Source organism: Condylura cristata, unplaced genomic scaffold (assembly GCF_000260355.1).
Source record: "Condylura cristata isolate star-nosed mole 26May11 unplaced genomic scaffold, ConCri1.0 scaffold00030, whole genome shotgun sequence".
Classification (NCBI taxonomy): domain Eukaryota; kingdom Metazoa; phylum Chordata; class Mammalia; order Eulipotyphla; family Talpidae; genus Condylura; species Condylura cristata.
The window spans coordinates 21,542,979-21,562,665 of NW_004567131.1; the positions used below are offsets into that span (position 1 = coordinate 21,542,979).

A 19,687-nucleotide genomic window follows, 5' to 3' on the forward strand; every position below is an offset into this window, starting at 1 on the left:
AAAAGCTTTTTATAGGCTAACTAGGAGTGCCAAATTGTAGAAATATAATCTTCAGAAAGTAATATATTATTTGTAACATAATGAAATTCTCCTTCAGTGGAAATAGATTATACTGAAAATATATATGATAAGACTTAACATTTTTTATATTAAATATTTGCCAGTCATTTCTTTTTTTTCTAGTATGGTAAAACCCAACATAAAGCAATGTCAGTGGGATCAATATAAATAACTAGCATTGTGAATAGATGTTTAGAATTTTAATTTTTAAGTGCTGTACTATAAAGATTCCATTCATTTTTTTAAAAAGATTTATTTATTTATGCATACAAGAACTGGGGTACAGGCCAGAGATGCTGGGGATGCGAGGATTCACTCATGGGACAGAGTAGGGAGCAGAACAGGTAGGTTGACTGAAATACACTACTGAGAGGAGCAGAGGTGGGTTAGGAGAGGTCTGCTGAACCATGTGGGTCACCTCCCTGGCCAGGGATTTAACTCATGCTGCAGTGGCTTCAGAAAGCTTCATTGTGCTGTGCTTTAACTTGTTGTGCCACCAGGGAGGGCCCAAGATTCTATTCATTTTTACTGCCTTTACTGTCTACCATAAAATACAAGCAGCTTTACTATGTTGATGTGCTTTACTTATTATTGTTATAAAAGATTACTTTCATAGAGCAGTTTTAGTTTCATAGAAAAACTAAGGGGAAGATAAAGTGTCTATATTCCCTTTCACACATGTAAACTATTCCATCATTAACATCCTGTAATACAGAGTACGTTTGTTGTAACTGATGAATGTAAACCAAGCACATCCTAATTACCCAAAATTCATAAATGATATTAGACTTTATTCTTGGTATAGTACCCTGTGTACTTATGGACAAATGAGTAATGACACGTGTCCCCATTATTTTATCACACAGAGCATTTTCACTGCCCTAGAAATCCTCTGTGTCTGCTTATTCATTTCTTCCCACTTCCATCCGCCATTGAAAAAAAAGAAAAAGTAGGTTTTTTTTTTTAAACCAATGTATTAAGTTTCCTTGGGCTTGGTTATATAGGCAGGGTAAAAGCTGCTAAGATGCAATTCAGAGAATATGTATATGTATGTAAATATGAGAGTGGGATTTGGGAAATGAGTCATTTTTTAATCTTTGAATCAAAGGAAGAAATATTTTGGACGTACAACACATCAACTTACAGAAAATGGGTGAAAGCAGATGTTTCAATACCAAGAAATCTGAAGACATTTAAGGTAAAAGGGACAAAACAAATGGACTATGGTGATGGCACACGGGTGAATTGGTGGTGGTGGGAGCCCCTGGGGATTACAACTGAGGTGAAAAAATGCACAAAATGAAGAACGATGTAAAATAATAATAATAATAATGTTTAGCTTTGCAATAGTGAATTTATGACCAATGGCTAAATTTAAGCCAGAATTTATGACCAATGATCTGAGGCATCTGGCAGGGTGGGGTAAGGATGAGATGAGGGAGGATTAGCACAGTAGATTATGACTAAGGATTGTCCATGCCTGGTGACGCGTCAGCTGTGGTGAGGCCACATGAGGGGAGAAATCCTATACTGTCAAAATGTTAATGGGTATAAAGCAACAGTACTTCATTAAAAAAATTAAATAAAAAAAGATGATTAAAGAAATAAATCAGCATTTCAATTAAGGATGTAGATTTGTATATTTGGGGGGAGCAATTACCTATTTATTCCAATTGCACCCAATCTGTCTCAGGCCGAATTTTTCCTGAGTGTAGGAGGCAGTGTGACTATTCTTGCTGAAAGTATACTCATTCTCCATGTGGTCTCTCCCTTACACCCTGCAACACCATGCATTGCAACCAGGGAATCAATTTCATTATGAAAATAATAAATAATAAACTAGTAAATAATAAAATAGTATTGAAAACCTATACAAATGTAAATTATCATGTTTATAACACGTGGATAATTCAACCTATACATCTGATATATACATATCTCAGTGAGAATGCTGTCTCTTAAAAATGAATTTGGGATTTCATTCTGTATATAGAGTTGAGATTGTGAAGAAGAAATATATATTGATAACATCTGCTATCTATCATCTATCTATCTATCTATTATGTTTTCATTAGTGTTTTCTGGTCTTCTCTAATATCATTGCAACATTGAAAAATATGGTAATTCCAAGGGGATCAATACTTTAATTGCTGGTATTATGAATTATTATGTTGATATATATATATATATTTTGCAATGCAATACTTTACAATTCCATTCATGTTGTGTTATATATAAAATATACTGGAGTGTAAGTGTAAAGTAGTGAGAGAGATTGTATGTGTAGTATAGGAAACCAGTTTTATCCCTTTATGCTAATACTGCATTCATACATTTTTGAAGTTGTTAAGTGGAGAATCCAAATAACAATCAGCTGTAACCATGCAGATTTTTATAACCCCATTTACAGCTGAGGTTGGAATTCCTGAACCAGTGTTTTATAACAATATCAGCAAAGTTGAGGTTTATACTATAGCTTATTGACTTAGTGTTTTGATACTATTTTTCTTTTTTTTTAATTTTTAAAAAAGATTTACTTATTTATGCATACAAAACGGGGGTACAGGCCAGAGGTGCAGGGGTGGTAAGAGGTTTCACCAGAGACAGAGTGGGGAGCAGAACATGCAGATTGACTAAGTACACTGCTGAGGGGAGCAGCAGGCTTGTGGGAGAGGTCTGCTGTGCCATGTGGATCACCTCCAGCACTGAGGTGGCTGCGGCTTGCTTGCAGTGCTGCGTCCTAACCCCTTGCACCACCAGGGAGGGCCCCCTATTTAATTTTTCTAAACTGATACCTAGCTTTATAACTTTTTGAACAGGAACTAAAAGGTTGGATTTTTTTTCTTTTTTAAAAATACTGAATATTAAAGTTGTTTTTTAATTGAATCAAAAGATAAAGTAAAATATAAAGAACATAATTTGGGACTATACTAAATTTTAAAGTGTTTATTAAATGTATTTCCATTTCAATAATGGGACATTATTGAAATTAAAATTCAGACTAATCAATTTTGAAATAAACATTAAAATCTGAAATTTTCTGCTATGAAAATATATAGCAACAAGTCCAATAATTTATATACTGTGATACTCATGTGGGAAGAGTATACTTATAATTGCATATGATTTAAGTATTTTCTAGACTAAACTGGAAGTGATTTCAGTATTGGATTCCTCATGCCTTTGACAGAAGAAACTTATTCACAAACTTTAAATTGGAAAGATTAAAAAGGAGTTAGCCTTCTTTCATAAATGTTATACCTTAATAAGATCTTTAGTGCGGTGCAGCAAAACTGCAGTAATAGATACTTTCTGTAACTGTTTTCTGTAACTGTGCACTCTAATATGGCAACCACTGGCCACATGCGACTATTCAACCCTGGAAATGTGGCTAGTACAGTGAAATAGCTGGATTTTAATTTAATTTAAAGTACAATAGCCCTATACAGTCACTGCCGTATTGGACAGGAGTTATTTTCTATAGAATTAGAATTATTTGTTGTAGTCAGCAGTTCATACCTCTCTAATCATTGCTTTTGGCAGAGATTCTAGAAATACTGATACTTTGATATTATCTTAACTTGATTAGTGCTGTATGATTGTTTCACTCCCTAATACTATGTACTTTCAGTAGAGCTATAGTGGGTTGATTAAATAAGATATTTATTTTCTTTAAGTAGCATTTCTTTGATTGTTGGAGAAATTCCTTTTTGGAAATTAATAGATTTTTATATTCTTTAAAACTTTCTATTTTATTGTGTATCTTACTCTGTCTGCCATTCCCCTTCCTAATCTTTCAAAACTGATGTCAATTGTTAATAAAAACAGGAGTTAAAGCTCATATAGAATCAGTAATGATGATATTTATTTCCTGGAATATTTAAAAAAAACAGTTGTCAAGATGATGACTATATACACATTTTCATATTGTCGATGGTTAAGTGGGATGTTATATTTTACTTAAAGCTGGGTGATTTTTCAGGGTCCTCAGTGTATTTATGTCCCCATCTATCTTGTGTGTGTGCATCAGGAGTATCAGATAGGATCTTTGTATCAGTTGTATTTGCTCTTTAAACAGACACTTTTTCCTCAATAATTATTTAATATCTACTATCCGTTGTGTTTTAAAAGAGGTTGCAAGCTCATAAATCATTCACTTTTTTCCCCCTTAAGATTGTTTTTGAAGGGACTACTCTGAACCAAAAAGGCTTTATTGGGCTTGATGCACTCTGGGTTTATGCCTGTGCAGAGTCTCCATTCAGAAAGCTTTGCTCTGCAGATGAATTCACCTGTGCCAGTGGCCAGTGTATAGCCCAAGAATCACTCTGTGACTCTCAGAAAGACTGTTTTGATGAAAGTGATGAAGATCCAGCTACTTGCTGTAAGTAAGCAAATGGTTTACTTGTTCACATGATCAAATTCATAACTGTGGTGAATTTAATAATGTTTACTTTAAAAAAGGCAAAGTTAATATGTATGAAATAAGATAAACATACATTTTCCCTCTGAAGCTACTTGCACTATTTCTTGTGGGGGTCTCTATGCTAATTTTATGCTTTGGTGTTTGTTGCTAAAACTGCAAAATCTCTATTTGTTCAACAAATGAATACTGTGACTTTGTGATATGTGTGCGTGTTTGTGTGTGTATAAATGTGTATATGTTTGCTAGAAGAGGAAAATAGTTGGGAAAAGGAATCTCTTTGTACTTTCCCTTTGGAGACACACCATGCTTTATTAAATGCAAGACTTTTTCCATTCTGATAATTAAATAAGAAGTGGTGGGAAAGGGGTGAAGAGGAAGAAGGCTGCCATTGCTTTTTGTAGAAAGCATGTTAGTCATGCTTGGCATTCATGGGGCTGGGGGATAACCACCACTTTCTTTTCAGGCATTTTCGAGTGAGTTTTTCATAGGTCTGATTCCAAGAAGTCCCATTACTATTCAAGTCTAGCATATATAAAAGGAAATGCAATTTAATTTGCAGTCTACATGAAGGTTACCATATGAGTTAATGTAGCAAGTAAGATGCTTAAATCTCTTTAGAAATGATGAATTCCTACAAAATGAATCCAATTTCTATATCATAAACAAATGGTGTAACTTTTTAATTATTAAAAAATTCAACATTTTGTTTCAGTGTTTTAGCGAGGTATTTAGTGGAGCAAGAGAAAAATATTGCAGCAAGATAGACATCAACTTTTTAATGAAAAGCTCTTTGTACAATTTGCTTCTGTTGATGGGTGAGTAGGACTTTAAGGGCAGTGGAGAAGGATGCAGAAAAGAGGTGATAGGAAGCAAGAAAAAAAATCATCTGCCTGTTTGTAATGAGCAATTTAATTAACTCCCCAAACAAATAGCTCTAAACACTACATTTACGCAGCTTAATTTACTTACCAGTATTATCTCTCGATGGATTTTTTGGTGGCTCTCTTTTTCATTCATCAAACAATAATCTGAGGGAAATTAATTTTTTCTACTTTTCCATTTTGTACTGAAAATTTTAACAGAAAATTTGGCTATTTTCTTTGAAAGAAATTCACTTAATGACTTGCATTATTCTCATTTTCAATAACCAAACTGAATACATTTCCTGCTTTTTTTTTCATTTCTATAGACTGAAACTGAGCTTCCTTTTCTCCTGTGGCGAGGAGCTCTTATGCTTTCCTTTAAATTGGTTGAATCAAATCCTGCTGTAGTAAAAATAGATATTTTAGCATTTGATTTTGGACATATTTTTCTGTTTCTGTTCATGTATTGATGCTTCATTGGTTATATATCTGGCATTTTCCCAGTAGAGTATATTTTGATACCATTCTACTATTTCTTTGTGTGAGGATAACTCAGATGTCTGTGCTTATCAACTAATAGTGTTACTTTTTATTCTGCTAAGTTTTTAAAATAATGTATATCTCTAAAGAAATATATATAAAGCAAATCTGGCATGTTTGCTTGGGTCAACTTTATGTATTGCATAAAGGAAATTGCATATTAAAATATGTATATATTTAATGTTTATAATATATATTATGTATATTTTGATGCCAACATTTATATTTCACATAACTTTTTATGTAATGTTTTCCTCTGAGGGAGAAAATTCTGTAGTAATTGAGTTACTAAAATTAATATTATGTTACACTATTTTCTTTACCAAGGCATTTTGTATATTTATGAATATATACATATGTATATATTACCACAAGTAAGAAGTGGCCTTTTGGAATTTAAATTACTTTGAAACATTTTGCACACTTATAGTTGTATTTTACAAATTTGTATTTGAAATATAAAACTCATAAATAGAATTATTTCAAGTTCATAAAGCACAGGAAAAAGCAGCCTTTCTAGTTTCTTTTTATCCCACTACAGGATGAACCTTGAGGATAGTGTTGCTCATATATGCAACTTGAATAACATCAGTAGTGCTTAGTATATTCTGGAGACTTAGTAAGTATTAATTTGTGAATCTTGTCAGCTAGTATTCTAAGAGTTAGTGTGTTTCTCCCAAAAGACACACACATTCAGGTATCCTTCCATTATGAAATTCCTTTCTTTTAGATGCTATTTTAACAAATGTGGTTAAATAAGTATCTGGCTCAGTGCCTGTTCCGAAGCAGTTAATTGATACACACTGCTGCTCTATGATGGCTCCACCGACCAGCGGCAGCAGCAGCAGCATCACCTGGGAGTGCTTTGCAAATGCAGAACCTCAGGCGATAGCCCAGTCTTACAGAACCAAAAGTTACATTTTAATAACGTCCCAGGTGATTCTGCTGCACATTAAAGTTTGAGAACTGCTGTGCCAAAGAGGTTTCGGAGGAGACAGCTGGGAGAGAAAACAGATGGTGTATAAAAGAAAGGAAACTTAAGAAAAAGGAAACTACTCAGGGACCTTTCAGAATAACTGGAAAACCTACCAGCGCTTCACTATTCCTGAGAGCATCGTTATAATTCCAAACAATAGATATTAAGAATCCTTTTAGTAAGGTAAAGTTGATATATAAATACCATACATAATTAATGCATACAATTTAATGTGAGATGCATAGGCTGTGAATCGATCCCCACAGCCATTCCACCAGCAGGCTTCCTTGTGTCAGCCCCACCCCTGTCCTAAGGACCTTGGACATGAGATGCGTCTTTTAGACATGGTTGGGTTGCCTTGGGGGACAGGGTGCTTGATGACTGGGTACCGGGCCTGTACCCCCTACTTACCAGCCAGTTGCCAAGGACAGGACATGGCATGCAGGGCAGCTGGCAGTATGGGGCTTAAGTGACACCCCCACCCCCTTTCTCCTCGGGGTGGTCTCGCAGTCTTTCCCAGGTCAGGGTTACTGGAGCTGATGGACACCAACTGCTAGGACAGCTACCAGCAAGTACAATTTATGGCCTTTATGTGTCCGGTGAGCACTGCTGGTGGAGCAGTTGTGAAGTGAGGTGCAGCTGAGCAGGTGAACCTACACGGTGAGGTCTCAGTGCAGTGCTCCTAGGCTGATGCGATCTGCTGCCTGGGCCCATGACCTACCCGGTTATGGGCAGCCATGGATCAGTATCCCTTTAGCCAGCCAGGGGACTGGATCCCGCAGTCCACCATCTGCTTCTGGAAACTGCACCCAAGTGCCATGGCTTCCAGGGCTGTGCTTTCGGTGCACCATCCCCGTGTGCTTGAGGATGCTCTCCTCAGCTTTCCCCTCCCAGAATAGTTGGCAGATGAGCAGAGGCCACACATCGAGGCCACACATAGTAAGTTCCCGAGGCGGGACAAGTGTCTGCAAAGCATGTGCTCCAGTGGTTGGAGAATGAGGCCCAGGCTGTACTGATACTCTACAACTGTAGTCAGCTTGTTGGGGTTGCAGCCATGGGAGGCCAGGAGAGGTGAGGAGGCCCAGCTGCGTGAGCCAAGGATTCCAGAGCAGCCCCATCCTCTGGGGAAAGCTCAGGACCCCAGTGACCAAGTGCAGCTGCAGGAGAAACGCCTCTGACACAGAGCCACAACCTGGGGAGGAGTGCCTACACTTACTTCCTAGAGTAGGATGGTGGCTACCACCCTGCAAGAATTGCAACAGCTGATGAGAAAGTGCCTTAAGGTGGGTGTATAGGGCACTGGCAGTGGGCTTCCAACAGTTTTAAAGAACGTGCCAGAAGTCATATAACCCTTACTAAATGAAGGATATCACTAAATTGTAAACTGAGCACATATTCCTGCCTGACAAAACTGCAATGTGTAGACCCTAAAGATACCCAGAGAGAACCAAATAGTCCAGAATGGGGGACACATTAAGTGCCCATCAAATGACAAATGAATAAGGAGAGGTGTATGTGTGTAATGAATACTATTCAGCTATAAAGAAGGTGAAATCTTGCCACTTGCAACAATAAGGATTGACCTAGAGGGTATTATGCTTCGTGAAATTAGCCAGGGAAGACTGACTCTGTTTATGTGGTAGACAGAGATAATAAGCATGTAACATAGTTGGACTCCAAGAGTGGTTAGTGGTATCAGAAGGGAAGGGGATAAGGCTGTATGAAGAAAAAGGAAACAGTGTCATGGTATAGAATAGATTTGGATGTTGAGAGGTTAATTAATGGAGTCTACACCCATTGCTTTTCAGTGATGCACACTGAAAAATTATAATGCAATATTACTTCAATAAAAGCAAGCCATAAAAATTTACCAAGGAATAAAAAAGAATTTGGAGAGATATATTTAATTTTTACTGTGATACTTGCTCTAAATATCTTTCCTATTTTGAAAAAACTTACTGAATATCAAAATACATCCAAAGGACAAGTATATAATCTAATGTATACTTATTAAACAACATATTAAAATTCCACATTCATTCCATACATTTTTTTTTCTTTTTCTGAACTGGAGGATTCATACATATTTACAATTTTCATGAACCTGTAGATTATATTCCTCAACTGCTACAATAAAATTTCTTTTCCGGCCCTCCATGGTGGCACAGCGGGTTAAAGCACTGCACAAAGAAGCTTAAGCCACTTCCGCATGAGTTCGATCCCTGCCTGCCCCAGAGGTGACCACATGGCGGGGCAGACCTCTCCTGACCCGCCCGCTGCTCCCCTCAGCAGTGTACTTCGTCGATCTGCCTGTTCTGCTCCCCACTCTGTCCCTGGTGAATCCTCTCTCTCTTCGTATCTCTGGCCTGTACCCCCATTCTGTATAAATATATATATATATATATATTTTCTTCTGCCACTATGCTAGTGTCTAAATATATAACCACATTTTGTTATAATTTAAAAATATCATTCTGATGAACTCAGTGACACTTCACTAAAATTATGAACAGTGGCATCTCATTCTCTGATTAGACATGGGAAATTTGTTCTGTTATCACACATAGTTAAAAACAATCAAATAATCCAAATCACTGGTTATAATGAATGGATTTGTTTATGTGACTAGGCATTTATTATTGCTACAATTAAAATATGTTTGCTCTCCTGGCTTTCTTCAGATATTTATAGCTTCATCTTTTTTTAATTATATAGGAAAAATATTAATGGAACAATTTGGACTCTGGTAACTGAAATTCTACATATATTTTATAATGCTATTAAATTCAAGGATATTAAAAAAAAGTTCTTGAAGTGTGGTAGATCAAATGTCAGTGTGTAGAACAGCTGAGTAATTCACTAAGAATATTACAGAGGTGATTGCACCAACTTGTTTTCACATATCTTATGGTGATAGATTAAAAAAGTGACTTTTCGGGCCCTCCCTGGTGGCGCAGCGGGTTAAAGCACAGCACTGAGAAGCTAAAGCCACTTCTGCATGAGTTCGATTCCCACCTGCCCTGGAGGTGACCACATGGCGTGGCGGACCTCTCCTGACCTGCCCGCTGCTCCCCTCAGCAGTGTACTTCGTCGATCTGCCTGTTCTGCTCCCCACTCTGTCTCTGGTGAAGCCTCTCACCGCCCCTGAACCTCTGGCCTGTACCCCAGTTCTGTATGAACAAATAAATAAATCTTTAAAAAAAAAAAGTGACTTTTTATTTTTCAAAAGACGGTGATATTTAGCGTTTTTGCGGGAAGTGTAATGATTGACATTTTAAGACATGTTTTGAACTTTTCTTCTAAAGCCCCATTTCAGCATTTATAAAATCCAGTTATTTTGGCCTAAAATCTTCACATTTTTGCGATTGAGTCAATAGGCAGTGTGATGAATCTGTAAAGATTTGGTGAGGCATTTGTACACTCATTGGGGAGTAGGCAGATTAATCCAGTGACCATCTGCAGTGGATAAAATGGTTATGTTTGTGGACTTATTTTGTGTATTAATGTAAAATTTATTGCCTAAACTGGGATATGTGAGAAGAATGAGGGGAGATTATCAATTGTTCTGCTAGGACAATAGGGATAAACTGGGGCAACCCTGAGCAATCAGGTTACATGGCTGCTCTACCCATGAAAGTTTCTCTGTTCCAGGGAAGTGTGTCTCTAGGAATGCGGATTGTCCTAGGTGGAGCAGAGATAAAGGATTCCTTGGTTAAGTCTCAAACCAAAAGTTTGGATCATTCAAGCACTTTTTTAGTGGTCCAGTACATATTTTTTGTGTATTACCATATTCCATCAACTGACTTAGAAGAACGGAGAGGTAGCCTAGTTAGTGAAGCTCTCAGAGGATTTTTTAGGTGCCCAGGAGATAGTCATATAGTTCACAGGTACTCAAGACTATTGCTGGAAAATAGAAGAGATTCGCTTATGGGTATTTTTTTAAATCAAAGTAGTCAGTCAGAGGTGAGAAAAGAAAACACATATCCAGAAGCAATGGATTTCCAGTGTGGTATATAAATGAATAGCATTTTTCTTATCATGTTGATTCATCATTAGTTAATGTGCAGGATCTTTTCATAATTATCCTGTAGTCGAGTCACTTGTTTTAATATTTTGGAAATTGCTATCAGGGAAAATACTATTTGTTAATAAAGGAAAACAATTCTTATGTTATTTCTGTTGTCTGAATGTCTAAATGAGCTTATGAGGTCTAAACAATTAACTGACATGTAGAAAAACTTTAAGTGGTTCTGTTATTTGCATAGTGTACTTCAACATTTTAATTATTGACATGTTAGTGCTAAAATATCTGGTCATGGAACCAGGGATCCCTGTTTATAGACACTTGAAGATCTTTTGATTACTAAGATATAATGAACTTAATATACTGGTGTAATTGGTCATATTATTTAAAATTAAAAGCAATGATTTTAGATAAGCCTGTTGAATATTGGAGTCTTGTAGAATATGAGACAGAGCCCTGGTTTGGGTTGGCTTCCAGTATAAAGTTTTAAAAATTGTGTTGTTTTTGTTGAGGTAATGTTGTTTACAATACTGTATGTGATTTAGGAGGACAGGTTTACACCTCTTTAGATGAATGTTACTGTGACAAACCTACCACCATAGTACCTGTAATCTTTTAGCATAGTTGAGGTATAAATCTTGACATCAGAGATGATGAATAGCAAAGTTTTGATGTTCTGTTGATTAAAGTTTGTCATCACCAGTTTACTTAGGCGAACTCCTATTTTTCTCTTTGCGGACACTTCCACTTACTATGGAATTTATTTGTGAGGACTAATTGTATATAAACAAGATTCTTGGTACATACTTGCATTTCAGTGGTAATGTGTCTGTTACTATTTTAATAATTTTTATTAAAGGCAATAGCAATATGATCCCAGGGAAGTTGCCAATAATTTGGGTGTTTTATGACAAAGAAATTTTTGCTTTCTATTGTTATAAAATGTCTCATTTTTGGAAACAGGTGTAAAATTAGTTAATTCATTACTCTCCACAGCTGCTATCTAAGATAGGCTGGTACTTTGATTCTTATTTTGGCAAAAGGAAATTTAATCATATAAAATCTACCTTCTTGAAAATATAAATCAAGTTGTCAAAATTTCTCTCAAACTTGCTTTTATTTTTCTCATGAATTTGTAGAGAGAAAACTTGGAAAGATGCTTATGAAGCTTATTCCAAGTCTGACTCTCTCTGGAACTTGTTCTGATGTGATAAAATTATGAACAAAGTATTCCCCATATTTTAATGATATATTAAAAGGGAAAAAAAGGTGCATTTTTCCCCAATTTTTGCAATACCAAACCGAATAGGAATGTGTGTGTAAATATATATACATATATATAATAGTTAATTAATAGGCATGTATATGTAATAGTTAATTAATTTTATATGATTTTGTGCATTTTTCCACCTCATTTGCAACCCCCTTGGGCTTCCCATCACAAAATCACCCATGTGCCATCACCATAGTCCAGTACATTTCCCCCCGCCCCCCCCCAGCTGTTTTTGATCCCACTCCCTACTCCACACCTGCAGAATGTCTCTGGTATATAGCTGTTCATCATTATCATTATTTTCTTGCCTGTTCTGTTAATTTCCTGCTATGGAGGAACCATCCAGTATTTTTCCTTTTCTTTCTGGCCTATTTCACTAAGCATGATCTTTTCCAGTTCCTTCCATGTTGCTGCAAAAGGCATGTGTTTATTTTTTTGGTTGCTGAGTAATATTCCATTGTATATATGTACCACATCTTTTTAATCTAGTCATCCATTTTTGGGCATTTGGGCTGTTTCCATGTCTTTCCAATTGTGAATAAAGCAGCAATAAAGATGGGACTGCAGTGTTTTTGTGTCTTTTGGGTAGATACCTAGGAGTGGGATTGCTGGGTCATAGGGAAGCTCCATGCTTAGCAGTTTGAGAAACCTCCAAACAGTTTTCCATAGTGGTTGTACTAGTTTGCATTATCACCAGCAGTGCAGGAGAGTTCCTTTTTCCACATCCTTGCCAACATTTGTTGTTGCTAGTTGTTTGAAGATGTGCCATTCTCACTGGGTGAGGTGGTATCTCATTGTGGTTTTAATTTGCATCTCCCTTATTACAAGTGATTTTGAACATTTTTTCATATGCTTGTTGGCCATCTGCATTTCCTCTTTGGAAAAGCGTCTTTTTAGCTCTTCTGCTTACCAAATAGGCATTTTTTAAATGATTTATTTATTTATGCAAGAACTGGGGTATATACCAGAGATGCAGGGTGTGGGTATGTGAGAGGATTCACCAGAGACAGGGACAGGCAAACTGACTGAAATACACTGCTGAGGGCAGCAGTGGATGGGTCAGGAGAGGTCTGCTGCATCCTGTGGCGGGAGACTGAACTCATGCTGCAGTGGCTTCAGATAGCTTCATAATGTGGTGCCTTAACCTGTTGTGTCACCTGAGAGGGCCCCAAATAGGCATTTTTAAAGAATATCATGCAAGAATGAAACCAAGAAGCTCAAGTTCCTAAAATGTCCAGAATTAATTTATACTCCCACCTTTCAAATGGATTTTTTCCTACCATTTCATATGGTTAAATAGTGTTTCACCTGTCTTATAGACAGAAGCATATAGAAAATAATGCCACACAAAGCTCTTGGAGAGCCTTGTGAAACTGAAAAATGCAAAACTACTGTGATAATTGTACACCATTCACTACAAAGTGAAATAATTATATTGACCTCCTAAACTGATTGACTGATTTAGAATCCAAGTTTTTCAACATGTTCCTGCTTCATTCTCATCGTTTCCCCTTTATGCATAATAGCAAATCGTCTCACCTGTGACTTTGAGTCTGGTTTCTGCGGCTGGGAGCCATTTCTCACAGAAGATTCACACTGGCAATTCATGAAGGGGTTGACCAGGGGAGAGCAAAATCTTTCTCATCCTGACCATCCAGCAAACAAAAACCATGGTAGGGTATTGTCTTCTTGTCTTCTTTTTAAAAAAAGTTCCTCTTTTTCATGTTGAATGATATTATGTATTTCCAGCATGTATGCTGATGTTGTATTTTCAATTTTTTGTCTATAGGCTATATAAATGGAATTATAATTTATTTACTTAAATTTTCCTGATTGACTAATTTGTAATTAGTTTTATGGAATGAACATTGTTTTAACCACCAACAGTTAGGTTGCATAATTTAAAAGGTTGAATTGCCGGCATGCAGAAGGAGAAAGTCAAGAATCTTGTCTAGGTACCAGGAATTATAATAGTAGGCTTGTCTTTGTTTTGGAGCAATCTAATTTTTGTAAAATAGAAAGAAAAATAATGTAATCTTTCTGAGAACAGATATTTAGCACTACCTATAAAATAAACCTACAAATGTTTAAATTCAAGGATTTAAAATTTATTGTAAGAGGCTAACTTACTTCTTTGTATATGTGTTTAGAAATTATATTTGTGTAATGTTTACAAATATCCCTGAAATAGAGCAATCATAGCATTCTAGTAAGAGTTTATTAAACCCCGAGAAAAACAGAAGAGTTTTGTCCTTTTCTCTTGCTTTGTTTTGATGCTATTGCCAGCGTACATAAGTGTAATCTTAACTTTATAGTGAGAGAACTATATTTTAGATCCACTTTAAGATATGTAACACCACTGAACATTGTTCTACTGGTTTATCCTTTGAGATTTCCAAATAACTATGCCAAACTAACAGTGTGCTTTTAATTGCAGTCCTTGGAAATTGGGGTTAGTAGCAGGATATTAGGGGGAGGGAAACTTTATGAATCATCTGTTGTCTGTACCTTAAACTCAGCTCAATTTGAAGGTGAAGATCTTAATTTTTAAAACATCTCCTTGGTATACTGTAACCCCACTGTTCTCTTAACTCAATATATACTGCAAAAAAGACTTTTAAGAGGCAAATCCAGAGACAGATTCCTAGAATTCCTGTTCTAAGTTTAAAATTAGCCTCACTTTACCCCTTACTTACATAAAACTCTAAGACAACATTACCTGTTTTCCAAATATTTAGCTAAATTGCATTCAGCTTTCATGTCAGTTTTCATCAAGTTAATATTTGTATAATATTAAAGATAATTTAAATTTACATAATTATTTAATTTTTATATCATTTTATAAAATTATATATACTTTATTTTGAATAAAAACATGTTATTTTTTTCCATTTCAACAGAGGGTTTTTGTCTTCCACAATTCATGATAATGTTCTCCATATGAGTCTTATATAAATTCCTGATAATTTACCCCTATGTATTTTCTATAAATAAAATAAGTATACTGAATATTTGTCATGGAAAGCCCAAATAAACTGGGTTCTGTTTTTCTTGCTCAGAAATGGCACTGCTGATTTGCAATCCTGCTTGTTTAGCTATGTACATGGTAATCTCTAAATAATAACACATCATTTATATTAAGTCAGCATTGAACTCAATCTTGAAAAATCATCTCAAAATGGTATTTTTCAAGCAAAAGACTTTGCTTTCCAAGTTGCCCATCACTTTGTGACTGTCAAAGGGCGGGATCAGATCTTGAGGTTGTTTGGCATAGTTTTGCAAATTTTCAGTATTCAAGGAAGCTACCCCTGACAGCAGTTCAGCATGTGGAATTTTTGACTGCTAAGCGATGTTATCCCCTGTACCTGAGCTGTAAGCGTATCACTGTAGTTGAAATCTAAAAGCAGTTATTTTGAGATTAGATCTTTAATTAAGCTTTCATCCTCACTAGCACACACACAATGTCAAGCATGTCTGACTCAGAAGAAACCAAACTCATCCCATAGCCTCATATCCCTTAGTATTTGATCAAGAAACTTAAAAACAAAGCTCTCATGTAATTTCATAAGAGTCTATTGAATATCTAACCATAAGCTTATAAGCTTCATTTAATTTTACTTCAAAATCTATTATATGAGTTAAACCAATAAAATATTTATTAAGCAAGATCTTATTTTCAGTCAATTGGTTTTTATTTTAGGTATTTAATATTATCCATATGAAAGAGTCTAGGTTATCTATAGAGCTTTATGGTAAATAAATAAAAAATGTATTTGTCCTTATTTGACTGACAATTGAATGTGTGCAAGAATAAGTTGTGTGAGAGAAAAAATACTAAATGTGCAACAGTTGAAATTTATCCATACGACTTGGCATTTGCTTTTGCAGGGTCATTTATTTATTTTGGAGCACAGCAACTTCCTGGAGTGGCCAGGCTCAGAAGTCCTATTCTTATAAAATCCTACACTGCCTCTACCCCATGCCAGGTAATCAACTACTGGAATTTTCTTGACCATTCTGCTATTGGACTTGTATTACTCATATTCCTAAATCTTGCTATTTTCATGATGATTTGATATATATATATAGATATATGGTTATAAATATCTATATATATGAACTATTTTACCAGCAAATGTCATATTGTTCTAGAAAATATTTGCAACATATAACTTATACCATTCATTTTGGGGACAGTCAAAGTATATGTCTGTCATTCAGTAGTCTTCCACATAGTTCTTTCAATATTTAAAAATCTGGATAGAGCTTTATATCAGTAACAGTGCTAATTCAATAAAATAAAATCATATAGGTAGTACTTATTGAAAGATAAAGGAATATATAAATAAAGATAAAATGTGCAAATTTTGAACTTGCACTTTTAGTATTTATATTCTACCCCACATTAACTGTATTTGAAATTGTTTATAGTATTTATATGCCCGGGGAATGAGATCTTTGTTAATAAAGTTAATTTTTAGAATCTTGATTGGCTTTTTAAAATACCCAGTTTTCTAAAAATTTTATTTGTTCAGTTAGTCTGCTGTTACCAGATAAACACAGAACAGGGCTACTCAGTTCACAGTAGAGAAAACAAAAGGACCTTGGAATTAGACAGATTTGGTTCAAATCTTTTTGCCATTTTCTCAGTATCAGCCCTGTCCTTAATTATATATTCTCTTTGAAACCCAGTGTCTACATTGTAGGCATATGTATTAGCTTATTTCCTTCACATGGTTGTGAGAATTAAAAGGTGGTTAAATAAAGGAAAGTATGAGACAAATTATTTGTCTCATAGTAGGTGTTCACTAAAAATAATTCAGTTTCTTTCCATAAAACTAGCACCTAAAAAACAAAGCAAAACAGAAACTAGCACACCTAAATTACATGGTTCTATTCAGGCTTCTTTGTTTTCAGTCCCTTTGAGAAATCTACCATGTCTTGACTATTAGAATTTCAGTTCATTTTTTGGTTGAGTTACCAGAAAATGATGAAGAAATCAATACTGCCCCCCACTAAATTCATCTCTTGTGAATGTAAGGTTACAGCAGTTTACATGAGCATTTCTAGTGGTGAATTTCATATCACTCAGCTGTATAAATCTAAGTGCTCAGAACTCTTAATAGGTTGTCCTTCCTCTTTCATTCCCTCCCACATTGGTTTTGCTTATTTTTAAATGTGAATTAGAAGTGACAACTGCCTGGACTCTTTTCCACCTCACACAAATGCACTCACCATTTTTGTTCTTTTGCTTTTTTTTAAAGTTAAAACCTATGGATAGTTATAGATTTTTTAGAGTTTCTGAAGCATTTACTTGCTTTTTGAAAGTGCTTTATAAGCTTTAGCTTTATTTCAAGGCCATATATTAAAGTATCTTAATCACTGCTGTTGTAGACATTCAAAAATCTAGTACAGAAAAAACAGAATGTGTTAATTCTGTTTCTTTTACAGACATATGAAAATGAGTACTAACAACTTATTAGAAATTCCTGAGATTTGCTGAGATGGTCTTTCTTTTTTCAGATCTTGGGTTCTCATTGTATGCTGGTAGTCATTAATTTATGGTTGTTGCTATTGGGTTTCAAGTTATAATTGCTTTCACTTGAAGACATAGTTCTCTGTTGTTGCTAAAATTTAGAGTTGGCTGTGGGAAGTTATTTAGATGGAGTTTCATTAAAATAATAGTTTAGACACTTGATTGTTTGCCTCTCAGAACCAAGTCCTCAAGCTCCCAAGGCCTCAGATATTGATTTAGGGGTACTGCCAGAAAAGGTATTTGCTTTTTCCCTTTTGACCGTGTCTGCTTGAATGTTAGTAATCCTTGAATTAAAGGCAGGGATATTTGGATTACTTTATAATATTTTCTAGTTTTGGCATTACTATTAGAGTGTTAGTATAGATTATTATCAGAGCTATGTGTAGCTAATGTTCTTTCCCAAAAAAGTGTTCTAAGAATGTGGTATTACTCTTTTTTTTATAATATAATAGTTTACATCATTTTGTAATTTTTTTTTAATCTCAATTGTAATCCCCGTGGGTTTCCCATCACCGAGTGGTATTACTCTTTTTTTATAAGTACATGGTAATTTGTGATATTAGTGTTTTCTTTTATAAAATTTACAGAACAATCAAATAAACCAGCTTCTTAATGAGTAGTCAGAAAATCCAACTGATCTTCTTAATTGAACATATTAATAGCTTTATCATGGAAGAACATGTGTTCTAAATTGGTAAAATGGTAAAATGAGGCAGTTAGATAACCAGAGTTGCATATTTTGATGTGACTAATGCTTTGCTCTATGATATTATATAATCTTACCCTGCATAAGCAAATCAGTTAAGAACCTTTTTTTGAACAAACTTATATGCACGTGAACCTTTCCTTTGAATATCCTTCTCTAACAGCAGATTTTTGGGGGTCATTGTGCTTGAATCACCTGGTGATTTATGGATAGCCAACACATGGCATCAATGTGCACAGTTTTTGTTGTTGTTGTTGTTGCAACTAAGCATTGTATAAGATGTGAACTTTCATTTAAAATCTTCACAAGTCCTTCCATTATGGGCTGAAACTTGGCACTTTTCCTTGGAATAGCTAGGAACTAGTGCAGACACATACATGGAGTTCAGAAGTGGCAAACTTCTGGTGTTGAAATGTGGTTACTGTTATCAATAAGCTAGGAAATATCAAAATATCAAAGGAGTTTATGTAAATTAATATTTTCTAAATTCTCATATTTGAATTGTACAAAGATAATGCATGTCACTGTTGGGATTTCACAATCAAATATAAGAAGATTGATTAATATGAACCTTCTGCTTTCAGTGCTTGGAGATACATTTGTCTATTTTTTTAAACTCCTCAACTTACTTTAATTTTTTTCTGTAAAAGTGTATTTTTAAAAAGTGAATGTAGATATCAGGGGAAAGATAGGTGAAGCGAGAGATGTGTTGGTTCCAAAAATACATTTTATTAGGGTCAGGTAAATATTTGAAATGAAGTTTTTCAGTAGTCAATGAAGATGGAGACACACAAGTCATCTTTTTTTTTTTTTTCATGTTTGAGGAAGTAAAAAGAAAAAAATAGTTTCTCCCTTGAGGGCTCATGGAGTGCTACTGTTAACATTCTTTGTCTGATTCAGTACTCTGCAAATGTATTGTGGGGAGTGCTGTGGGAACAGTGTAAACACACACTTACCCTGACAAAATAGTTTAGTGAGGGGTATTGTCAGCAAGGTGGTATTAAGTGTTATGAGAGGCCGGGTGTGGTATGAATCCACTTACACCAACTCTGTCCAAGCATTTTAAAAGGCCTTCGTGGAAATCCAAAAGAAATAAAGGCAATCCTTCAATTAATATTTTATTTTACTTATTTTTAATAAACCAGTCATGGATTAAAAAAGCATTTTCTTTTAAAATGATAAGTAGAAAAAAATTTCAATGACTAATATAATTTTAATTTACATGTCTTACAGCTCTGTGTAATAGAATTTTCTTTGATGATGGAAATTTTCCACTGGTGTGTCCA

General features: G+C 35.1%; 1 protein-coding gene across 1 annotated transcript in view; it reads left to right on the forward strand.

Annotated features, from left to right (window-relative positions):
• The window catches only part of MALRD1 (MAM and LDL receptor class A domain containing 1), a 336,021-nt gene that overhangs the window by 36,723 nt on the left and 279,611 nt on the right, over positions 1-19,687 (forward strand). Inside the window, exons 10-13 of the mRNA XM_012731266.1 lie at positions 1,169-1,258; positions 4,234-4,441; positions 13,686-13,832; positions 16,048-16,145. Of these exons, the coding sequence (XP_012586720.1) occupies positions 1,169-1,258; positions 4,234-4,441; positions 13,686-13,832; positions 16,048-16,145 (543 nt within the window). The remainder of the gene's footprint in view (positions 1-1,168; positions 1,259-4,233; positions 4,442-13,685; positions 13,833-16,047; positions 16,146-19,687) is intronic.